General features: G+C 43.3%; 1 protein-coding gene across 19 annotated transcripts in view; it reads right to left on the bottom strand.

The window, feature by feature from the left end:
• Positions 1-12,557, bottom strand: part of LOC146812053 (copine-1-like) — a 633,944-nt gene that overhangs the window by 281,384 nt on the left and 340,003 nt on the right. For all 19 annotated transcript variants that reach the window (XM_085619050.1, XM_085619045.1, XM_085619042.1 and 16 more), the window contains one exon: positions 9,429-9,503. In XM_085619050.1, the coding sequence (XP_085475176.1) occupies positions 9,429-9,503 (75 nt within the window). The remainder of the gene's footprint in view (positions 1-9,428; positions 9,504-12,557) is intronic.

Below are 12,557 nucleotides of genomic sequence, written 5' to 3'. Positions count from 1 at the left end.
AGTCAACCATGATACACCACACTACTGGAACTCTCTCTAGTCCCAGATGAAAAGCTTCCACTCAACCTGGACCTTCGCACACAAAACGCGGGCACAATAAGACATTGCAATCCCAAGGAAAATAACCTTGTGATATGGCCCCTGAAGCCATAGAATTTGAATACTTTAATTTATCTCAACAACCACGTAAACCAACAACCAGACAATGCTAAGCTGCCAAATGGAAAATATTTTTTCTATACCGCCAGCAGCAAAAAGTTAACCCGCTACATGCGCAAGTACAAACAATCCTTTTTTATTTGTTGAATCTCCGATATTCCAGTCTAGCATATACATCAATACGCGTACACTTAGCATCCACTGCAGCTTACTTACAAAATAGACAACCCTGATCATTATTCAGGATAACTGTAATTAAGGGGTTTATGGAAGGACTTAAGAGTCATTCCACCGAGGGTTCCACTTGCACTAACAAGACTCATGGGACTTACATTTGAACCACTACATTCCTGCCAAATGCAATATTTATCTTGGAAAGTAGCATTTTTAGTAGCGATCATTTCACCTAGGTATGTTAGTGAGATCCAAGCACTAACTTTAGAAGAACTATTCTTCCAACTACACTGACAGATTAGTCATTCGGACGAATTCAAAGTTTCTTCCTAAAATAGTTTCTCCTTTTCACAATAATCAATCTATTGAGTTACCCGTTTTCTGTCCACAACCAAAGTCTGTTGCAGAAACAGCCTTACAAACACTTGTTAAACAGGCTTTAATATGTAACACTGTATACGTTATTTTTGTGCATTTTTTTTTTAAGTATAAAAATCCTTTCTGATATATGAACACAGATGTTATTGTATCCGTGTTAAATGCAAAAGCAAACTCGTGTTCTGAGGGACCATTGTTTCTATACAGATTGGCTATTATTGCTGGCTGTAGAACTCTATGCTCTTTACCCCTGCTAACTTGTGGCAAAATGGCTGTGCTCCTGCTTTCCTTTTAACATGATGAAATTGGTACACTCCCAATTCATATATTTATCTTGCATATAAGTTCCTGGCATGCGGAGCAACAGGAACAGAGGTCCTGTAAGTTAAAGGTGAGTAGTGGACCTCAGCACTTATTGTGCTATCCACTACAGGGATAGTGTAAGACATAGCTTGAGGCCTACCAAGGTAGCCTGACTGTGGCAGTTTAAACACTGCAATATCGAGCTGTTAAAATAAATCCTTTTGACAGGTCAAACCCCCCATTTAACATATTAATAAGTCAACCCAATTTAGGCCTTGTAGTCCACAAGGCACAGAGTGCATGATATTTATAAGCAGGACACGTAGAAGTTTAATGTTAACATGTCCTTACAGTGACTAGCAGCCAAAAGCTCTTTTTTACTGTCAGGCCTAGCTGCCCTTTGTAGAAAAACAGACTACAGATTGAAATCCTAATACTGTATATCAGAAATGGGATTAGCTATAAAAAATAATTAAACAACTATTAATTGATATTAAAAAAACAAACGGTGAAGTCAGATTCTTAATAAATATTAGGGGAAAGTAACTTTCAGAAAGTAAATTTTTTTCCTGCCTGGCGTTCATGGGGGCTAAATTGGCATTTGCTCTCCCACTGCTGCCAGCCAGTAAATAGCATTTGAAGAGGCGTGAAGTGCCTCCCAGGAGCAATCAATAGGCAGATCTCAATGGGCAGAGAAGACTCCTCTGAACCTCGTAAAATATGAAGGGTGGGAGGGCCTTTAAGCATCTTTTTTGACAATAGTGTCAGATTTTGCTTGGGTGTCAAACCCTGCTTTACAGGTCTGCGGAGCCTTTACATACAACTCGGGAGGTTGGGGGGGGGGGGATAGGGGGAAGGCATTTGGAAGGAAAGAAAACGGGATGCCAAAACAATCATTTTGTATCACCAGTCAGTTGCTGGAAAACCCTGCTTTTTTTCCAACCAGACATCTGATATTTTTTTTTTTGGGGGGGGGGGGGGGGGTACTGGGACTACCCTAAACTGGATTTTGGTGTTTGATGTTGGAAGACAGTAAGATTACCATAGTACACTCACCACACCCACCCCCAGTGCCCACGTTTAGTGTGACCGAAGACTTCCACCATCTTGATAATGCCCAAAGTTTGCAGGGTATGCCCAGACGTGGGTCTTGCTCACTTTGCCACTGGATTCAAGCTAGCCTGGCTGATGAAGGGTGTTACCCAGAAACCGGTACCAGGATGCTTGTTTCCGGTCCAGGGAAGACATGGCTTGACAGTTCGGGCTAGACTGTTCCCATGAGGCACAGAGTCAAGACTGATTTGTATATAGCGGTGTGTGAACTGGGGCGGCGAAGTGAGCTAAAGAATGATGATGTTATCAACCCAGATCTGTGACTGGGGGTGAGTGTCTGAAACGTTTCAGCGCTCCGTCCATCATCTCCTTGTGTTTGCCATAAACTTTTACCCCATTCGTTAGGGCATGGACAGGAGAAAATCTTACTCACTAGCTCGTGCCAGGCATAAATGTAGCATCGGCAGGCGTCCACTTCAGAACACTCCTGGACCTAAGGGAGATCAGAAGAGAACAACCTGCTGTCTGTGACCTGAGACGAACCCCAAAGGCCTGGATCTACTCCCTCCTGTATCCAGGACTAAAGTCAACTCCAAGGGTCATAAGGCTAACCTTTTCAAACTAAATGGATAGCTATAAGAGGCCTTTTACTGGTGACTGGACCACACTGTTGTGATCTGCCTGAAACCCTATGGGTCTCAAAAAACACCTCCCAAGACCTCAGGGGAGGCACTTAATGTGTACTTCTGTGGTGTATTGGGACTTGAAGGACTAGAGTCGGAAGGTAAAATGTTTGACTGGAACTAACCTGGTTGGAGTATCAAACCTGCGCTTCATCGTGGTCAGCGTCAAATTACACTTATGGCCTGGTCTACTGCGACCATTGACGATCATTGCCACTTTATACTTCTTGGTGCTATTCCTACTTAAAACTTTGGAAATTAATATCTCTGGTTCCTCTAATTTGAGTTTTTCATTTTGTCGTCAAGTTGTTTATCAAATGTTTGGATTCGGATTAATATGCAGGGTGGAAACACCATATGTTGACTGTTGAATAAGTGCTTTGGTACATTATTTTCCTATTGGGCCACCAACTGGTTCGAAATGAACATTGTTTTTTATCATGCTCATTGTCACTTAAAGCAACTGTAAACTTGTGTGTGGGGACAAACAAAGAAAAAAACTCCCAGTCCCCATAATAGAAGGATGTTGGAAGAAAAGTGACAACAATGCACACAATAGCACACATAGATTCTAACAAAATGGCCTGCTAGGCTAAGCTTGGTCCACCATGGATTTACTCAAAATTAAATGGCCAGTGTAGTTAATGTGTTGATCTATTATATGCTCCAAGACAGTCTGGCTAAGAAGCGTTAGCAAAGATTAAGAAGCTACCAAAGTACGTATTGTGGTTCGCAGTATCAAAATGTTAATTTAGCCTTTAGCACAACTGTCTAAATACATTTTGATACTCTAGTTTAACTCAATTAATCCAGCACTCTTCCGCATACGGTTCTTACTAGTGTGGACCTGGTAAAAGAAATCTTGAAGGGGCTGATGAGTTGAATTAATTATGGTCATCCCAGATAGGCTGATAACAAAGGTGAATAAGATCCAAATTAAACAGCTTGTAGAAGGCGTGGAAATGGTAGAATAATGCATTATCTTGATGTAACAGATGCTTAAACAAAAAAATTGGTCTTATGAAATTTCTAATTCATTAACTGCACGCTGATTTGAAACTACCAAGTGGCCAAGAGTAGTGAATTAGGGACTGCAGATAGCACTCTTAGTTATGCTGCTAGAAACTGCGAGTAATAGCAACGATTCTAGTTGTATTTTCTCTAAGGAAGATTAGTACAGTGAAGTAACATGGGTGGATGAGAGAAAGAGTAACACTCGCAGCATGAAGGTGAGTGTATTAAGAAAGCAGCATACAAGGGAAAGCGCAAGAGAACATGTGTGTTCAACTGGCATGCTCAAAGAAAAAAGTAAGCAGGTGGGAAGTGGATTCCAAATGTCAGGGTTACTATCTGTAGGCAGAGAGATGTGAAGCTTATGGCCCATACTCAAACTATAAGATGGAACTACTTCTCAGGGAACAGATAAGTCTATGTAGCTGAGGTCACATTCAAGAACAAATCAAGACCATATGCCTAGTAGTGCAAAAGTACCTTTTTGATGAGGTCACAAAGGACATCAAGATCTATGTATCTGACTAAACTTCTATTTGCTATAATGTGCCCTAAATTCTGAAAATGTCTTACAGTTGCGACAAGAACAAACTGAGTTTGTGTGCTCTGTTTTTTAAAATATTGTATTTTGCTGTCCTCCCAACAAGTGAATATTAGCACCTACAACAAGAAGTATGGTATATTAACATATTCTTCAAGTACAATGGTGCCACGGAACACGGGAAGCCTATGTGGAGACGATGTTCAGGTATGGGTGACAAGGTCATGCTTTGGTGAGAAAGCTTGCATAGGGAGACTATGGTGTGCCAACAAGAATCTTAACTAGCAGTGACAAAGCCTTATGCTTTTTAGGTTTTGCCTACGAGACCTGATGTATCTGGTACATGGGGTGGAAGAACCTTTTCAATTGGCTCGTATTATTACCCTTTGCAAATGGCTGCTTTGAATTGGTGAATGCAGTTAATTTATCCCCCCTTTTGCTGTTCCGGACCCTCCCAGGAGACTTCACCCTTTTACAAGTATTCTTACTTGTTTATTTTTTTTCAAGTTTGTTTGTGGCACTATTTTTTGTTTTATCTACTGGGCGCCTGCCGCCTTTCATCTATTAACATGCCGGCTGCGATCCCCACGCTCTTGCCACCGCAGGGGAGGGTTTCTGCTCTTCACCCTCCTAGCTGAGTCTCCCCCATCTCAGCTTCCTTGGGCCGCCCCGTAGCTCCTCTGCCCACCTGTATTTTTAGGTCTCGCCTGACCCAGCGCATGCGCTGGTCTGGCGAGACTTATTGAGAGGGCTCCAAAAAGTGCTACCAGGCCAGCCTAGAGCTACAGTGCATGCGGGCGGGCGCACGCGCGCTTTACTCTGGCGAAACTTATTGAGAGGGCTCCAAAAAGTGCTACCAGGCCAGCCTAGAGCTACAGTGCATGTGCGCGGGCGCGCGCTTTACCGCAATTACTTTCACTTTCGTGGCCGCTTTGATGTTTGATCGTGATCGCGATTACTTTAACTTTCGCTTTGCATAGCCAATAGGTCTCGATTTTGGGACCTTATAAGTATTTAGTAATGCAACTGTTGCATGGCTAAACACTTCTAAGGTCCCAAAGGCGAGACCTATTGGCTATGACAATGCTTGTTTGCGCTTCTTGCTGTTTCTTCTGACCAGCCAGTGAGGCACGCATTTTTTTTTTTTTTTTTTTTTTTTTTTTTTTAAGAACAGCTGCTTTTTAATTGTGTGTCAATAAATACCTCCCAAACATAGGTGAGGGCCTCTTAAGGCTGCTTTCTCGTCTTGGAGGTGCACTTTACATATTTTAGACCTTTCATTCTTACCGAGCACAAACTCTCACCCTTGAGACCAGAGGCAGAGACTTGCAGGCAGTGTTGAATTACAGACCAGCCCCCCCCCCCCCCACCCCCTCCTCTGCGAAGGAGATCCATGGCCCCTGTTTCTTCTTAAAAACTGAAAAGCCACAAGGACTGAGCCAGTTTCAACTGAGCCAGTTTCAATTCTGAACGCATTGGCTAAACAAGAAGGTGACTCTTAAAGAATCACTTCTTACCAATCTTTACACAAAACCTTGTTCCTGCGTTCCCTCTTCCACTAACAAAACGAAGCTGAAGCTGCTTCAGTGGCAAATGGTGAGGGCCTGGGTTAATGTTGCCAGTGCCACAGAGATCTATAGCTCGATCTCCAGGCCAAAGCATGTAATCTTTTGAAATCTCAGCTCCAGCAGGAGTCTATGTGGCCCAGATTTAAAGTGGTGACTTCATCCACCTTAACACCATTACTTATAAAGACAACATGGATTCAACTACACATAATTAAACACAGAGCCACGCAATTCCACAACACACAAATTCACAACACATAATTCCACTACACAAACTATTTCAACATCTCATAATTCTGCACCACACAATTTAAGACTACATCACATGCCACATAATGACATTTCAACTCCACAAATTTCCACTCCTCTCCATCCCACACAATTCCACTTCACATAGTACCACTCCATGCAACATAATTCCATTGCAGTCCACCCGACAATTCAACTCCAAATAATTTCACAACACATTTATACTCCAAACTACATATTTACTCTTCACGCCACATGTACACTCCAAATATATCCACTCAGCCTCAAAACATTTACACTCAACAGAATTCAACTCTGCAATGTGAGCCATATTTACACACCACATAATTTCACACCATGCAGCACAATTCCACACAATGCCACGCCATACAATTCAACACCACACAATTCCATACCACACAACATAATGTACTCCACTCCATACCACATAATTACACTTCACATAAAGACTGAAGGAGAAGGGAACAAGCACCGCCTTGCTTCCGTTTAAGTCTTACCTAGGCAGCGGGTGCACCAACTTGAGCTATATATACAATCCACATAATTTCACACCATGCAACACAATTCCATACCACACAACATAATGCATTCCACAACATACCACATAATAACACTCCACACAAATCTACTCCATGCCACATAACACTCTACACAATGGCACATAATTTACACTCCACATATTTTCACTCAGTGCCACACAACACTACATCACACAATAACATTCCACTGCAGAAAGTTCCACTCCACAACACAATTCCAATACACACCACATACATCCAATCCACACCACACAGTTCCACATCATGCCAAGTAATTCAGCACTGCACCAGATGATTCCACACAATACATGCAATTGCGCACACACCCCCATCCAGCATTTCTTACATTGGTTCACTTTAGGTCTTTCAAAGACAAAAAGCATTCAACACCACATAATTCAACACAACACAATTAAATACCATGCAATTCCACAACACACACCACATAATTACACTACACACAGTATTTCAACATCTACTAATTCTGCACCACACAGTTGAATTCATCATTCCATTAGATGCCACATAATGCAATCCATCAAATTCGACTCCACAAATTTCCACTATGCTCCATGCCACACAACTCCACTTCACATAATTGCACTCCATACAACGTAATTTCATTGCACTGCACACAGCACAATTCATTACCAGATAACTACACTACACATTTAAACTCCAAACTACATAATTACACTTCACACTACATAATTACACTTTAAACCACATATATACACTACACAGCCACTCTGCTCCACAACACATTTTATCCTCAAACTAACTCCACAGCATGCCCCATATTTGCACTCCACATATTTTCACACCAAGCAACACAATTCCACACCACACAATTTCATAACACAAAATAATTACACTCCATTCCATACAATTACACTCCACATAAATCTACTCCATGCCACACAACACTCTACATAAAAACACTCCACACCATGGCACATAATTCCACTCCACATATTTTCACTCAGTGTCGCACAATTTCACACAACACAATTCAACATCACACATTTCCATTCCACCACAGAAAATTCCACTCCACAACACAGTTCCACTGCACACCACATACACTCGATATACACCACACAATTCCACATCATGCCACACAATTTAGCACCACACCACATAATTCCACACAATACATGTCACTCCACAATACCACTACACAGAAGTCCACTACTCTTACTACAACATAATTACTATCCACAAAATTCCATTGCACAGACTCATGCAGCATTGCTTATATAGGTTCACTTCAGGTCTTTCAGCACAGTTTCTTTACAAGAACTTTTTTTTAAAATCCAAACCGCAAACATTCTCTTCCCATCTTTCAGTATCTTGTGCGTACAGAAGTGTAATCTCTATACGCGACTATTTTATACAGCTCTCACCCTCTATCTATTCACCATGCCACATATTTCCAATACACAAATACCCTACACCACATAATTTCACCCCACACAATTACACAACTAACAATTCCAATGCAAACCACACAATTCCACTACAAACATACTGCCACTCCACTACAAACAAACAGAACCTAGGTAAAAAACAATATCATTTACATCGAAAACGGCTCTAACTTTCACAAATGCGAGACCAACTGCATTGCAAATGCGTGTTTATGTGCTGTTAAGCAATGGCAAAAAGACAAATTACTGACGCCGATCAGAATTGGCAAGAAAAAAAAAATCCAGCATGCTTTATACATGTGCCTGCATCACAACACGCGCATACGAGTGTATCATAAAGCAGCAGCCATTTAGATTTTTTTTTTTTTTTTAACAGTTACAAGATGACAGAGACCCACCTTTCAGCTGTAGATTAAAAAAGGTGTACAAGTGTACAAACGTTCATATAAGGAAAGCAATAGTCCCGCAAAAGAGACAAGAACGGTACGCAAGGGACAGGGGAACATTGGAGGAGTGGGGAAGTGGGGTGGGGAGTGAGGTGCAGTTAAGCAAGGCAACACAGACAACAAATGGTAGGGAGGGACTGGGGAGCAATGGATTAATCTGGGAAGGGAGATTAGAGTAAAGAGGATCCATAACAAAAAGTCAAACAGGACGGGGATGGGTGGGCTAAGCAAAAGGCGAGAGGAACATCGTATTGGGGTGGGGAGTTGAAAATGTAAAGATGGGCGAACCATGGAATGAGAGAAAATAAACACATGCACTCCTCCTGGGGGGCTAAATAGAAAAGACAACACTAGGCCAGTGAATGTAGGCAGGAAAATGACAAATCATCAAATCGTAACATGGTAAAGAAACAAATGCTCTAAAGGTGTGACAAACCAAGAACAGGGGGGTTAAGCATTATAAGAAAGGATGGAAACTACATAGACAAAAACATTAATTAATCAAAAGCAAGAGGCTAATTCAAAACTCACTTTATGTATACCTTTTAATGGGTTGTAAAGAACAGGTCTTCAACAGCAGACAGCTAAGGCTGTCTGTGGGCAAACCCTAAATATCTCCCTCCCACTCTAACTAGATGAACAATACATGTTCTATTTTTTAAGATGTTTGGAAACCTCTCTGGCCCAGACCTGTGGGATGGCATCACACAACTATAGCATCTGGAAAGCAAATAACTTAACAATGCTAGAACAAGCTGAACTGAAACAAAAATATCCATGTTAAGTTAATATATTTTATCCACGACATGACAGCATTTCAAACGTTACAATAAAAGCAAACACATGACATCGTACACAACGAATGACACTTACTGTAATGCTACCCTTTCCTGCAGGTTTTCCCTTCTTTAGCTCCAACGGTCTGGTCAATTTTTGACTGGAAACAATCTATGGAATAGAAACACAAGAAAAGTCTTGATACGGTCTGCAGGCGGGAAAGGTGGTCAGGGTGGCACCCTGTAGAATCCAAAGTGTACAGATAACAATTAATAAGGTATCACAAATGCAAATATGCTTAAGCAACTTCCTCTCTAACCCCAATTTCGAGCACTCTTTCTACCATGACTTTGATCCATAAGGTTCATGAATTTATTTTCAATTTCCAGTGTAGCAAACAAAAAAAAACTATTTGAACAAGTTACTTACCTTTAACAATGCTCTTTCTGGCAAATAGTCTAACCGGAGATGCATCTCCTTTAGAATATCTCCAGGCAACAGACTGAATCTGGAAGGTTTATACAGCACTGCTGAAGCAGGCCAGTAGGAGGCACCATGCAGGTCCATGTTGCCTTTGTCCTGCCCTAGAAATGACGATGGAGCAGCACATAAGTGCCACCCCTGCGCATTAACATCAGTTTCGATCTTACTCTGTCTCTACCCTCGGACATGGAGCCCAACAATTGTCAGAGGTACCAGTGTGCAGATCTCTAATTTGGACCTTTTTAGATTAGAAAAAAAAGACCATTTCACAGAACTGAGAGGCCATGCTGTTACATAGCGTATCCACACAAGAAGAGCTTTACTGGAAGTAACTTGTTCTTCTGTTGAATTCTTCTAACTGCAGATTCCTCTCCTTTAGAAGAGATACCAAAGCAGTACCTCTGCAGGTGCTGGATCTGTGGAATCGTTCATATCAAAAAGTCCTGCAGGACCGAACAACCAGGCTGTCCAGGCAGTAGTGTTTTGTGAATGTGTGTCCTGACACTCGAAGCCTGACATATGCCAAGGACAGGCACGCTGCGTGCCAGCAGAGTGGTAGTCGCCTTAGCCTTGGTGGAATGGGCCCTCAACCCCTCCAGAGGCTGCTTCTTGGCCAGTACGGAGCAGATCTTGATGCAAGGACTATCCACCTTGGCAAAGGCCTTCCATGCACTGCCTTTCTTTGCCCCAGGCAACCCCGTAAAATGCTGATCATCCAGCCAATATTTTGGATGTGATAGATGTGAAAGCTTAAAACTCTTGTAGGGTCCAACCCATGAAGTCTCTTCTCTTTTGAGTGGTGAGGCGACCCTGAAAACAGAGAGAGTGGTTGATTGTCCAAAATGAAAGCAGTCACAACTTTAGGCAAAAAGGCCACCTTGGTTTTCAGTACCACTTTGTCTGGTAAAAAGGTTGCGTGAGGCGGCTGCACCAAGACAGCCTGGAGCTCACTCATGCGACAAGCTGAATCATCGCAACTAGAGAGACAGTCTTCAGAGTCAGGCGACAGAGGACAGCTGTGCATGGGTTGGAATGGCATGCACATGCACATGTTGAAAGTGAGACCCAAATTAGGATTCCACTGTAGTATCACAAATGGTTTGGGATGACACCACGGAGTCAAACCTTTTCGAAACCTCATCACAACAGGTGATTTGAAGAAAGACTTCTGGCCCAGTAAAAGTACAAAGCTGTAAGGGCCGACAAATGACATTTAACGGTGCCCAATGTACAATCTTGCCGGGTCAGGAATAAAACAGGTAAGACATTAAATAGTTTTGCCTGTAATTGATCACTACTGCTGGTGCCACACCAGGCTACAAACTTGTCCCAGCGGCCTGCATAGACAGCCTGTCTTGGGACGCCTGGCAACAAGGATGACATCCACAGCCTCGGGAGCAAGATGAATGCAGTCAACTGCCTTCACTCAATCTCCATTAATAGAGGTGCAGATTATGTGGGTTCTGCTGTGCTGCTGCAGAAGGAGATCCTGCTGAAGCAACAGTCTGATCACAGGCATCCCCTGAGATGCGCCCCCCCTGAGATGCGACCCCCCCCCCCCAAAGGGATGGGGGGGACATCTAAGGGGGGCATGCATTTCACCTTAAAATCTCACCTTTCAGTGTTTCCCACCATCTCACGTCGAAAGTACATTTGCTACCTGTATTTCTTCCCCCATTTCAAACTGGGCTTTGGGGTTGTAGAACTCGTGTACAGCAGCCAATCAGCACATTGCATCACCACCACTGACGTTCCACTAATGAAACAGACAGCATCACAGATAGCAGGAAGTATTGAAACTTTTGCGTGCATAAAGCTCCTGCATACTACTACTTTTTAGGTCGAGGGACCGTCCGGTCTGCCGAAGGCAGAACCGGAAGTCTGGAGATCTTATGTTTCTTAGAGTGGCTATTTAGCCCGCCTCTCTTTTTGCCTCTCCTCCATTGGCTGGCTTCCTCAACGGAGGCCAGCCATTGGAGGAGAGAGCCGTCCCTCCAAATAGGCTCCGTCTTTTCAGATTCGGGGGAGTGTTCCGTGCTGTTCTTTCCACTTTTTAGCCACGCCCTTTTTTAGGCATGTTTTTCTCTCCTCCAGCCAATGGCAAGAGGAGAGAAAAAGAAACACGCCCCCGAATCCGAAAACGCCACTGCGTTTCTCCGAGGCATTTCTGCTTTGCCTCGGAGAAAGGCGGTGGTTTTCATGGCGTCCTCTCCCCCTGCTCTCGGCTCCCTCGGTGCTCCAGTGTCCGGCTGCTGCTCTGGTCTCCTCCGCCTGTCCTCTCAGGCTGTGCATGCAGGTATTTGCCACTGCCTCTTCTACCCGGCTGTCTTCCATTCCTTACTTTGCTCTCCACCCTCTCCATAAAGTACAGCGCGTGCTCTTCGCTCTTCTATGCCCAATGTTGCCTTTGGGCCGAGCTGCTGCCTGGCTTCGGCACTGGGAAACCAGTCCAGAGTCCCCGTTTGGCCTCAACATCCTGTGATTCTGGGCAAATCACTTAATCTCCAGGTGTCTTAAAAAATAATAATGTGACTGTGTAATGTAATCTGGAGGTCATCGAAAGCGCTCTAATGCCCTGGGATCAAATCCGCGCTATCTAAGACTGCAAAGAATAAAATAAAAATCCGAGCTCTCCGAGCCTTTCCTACCTGCACACGCTAGTCCTCCCTGTCTTTGCTTCAGTGGCTCTCTGTCCTTTCACTGCCTCCCCTCCCCGCTTGCTAGTCAGTTCCAGCACGTGTT

This window comes from Triturus cristatus, chromosome 7 (assembly GCF_964204655.1).
Source record: "Triturus cristatus chromosome 7, aTriCri1.1, whole genome shotgun sequence".
Classification (NCBI taxonomy): domain Eukaryota; kingdom Metazoa; phylum Chordata; class Amphibia; order Caudata; family Salamandridae; genus Triturus; species Triturus cristatus.
The sequence above is the reverse complement of the archived record's forward strand: the minus strand, read 5'-3'. Positions and strand labels throughout refer to the sequence as shown.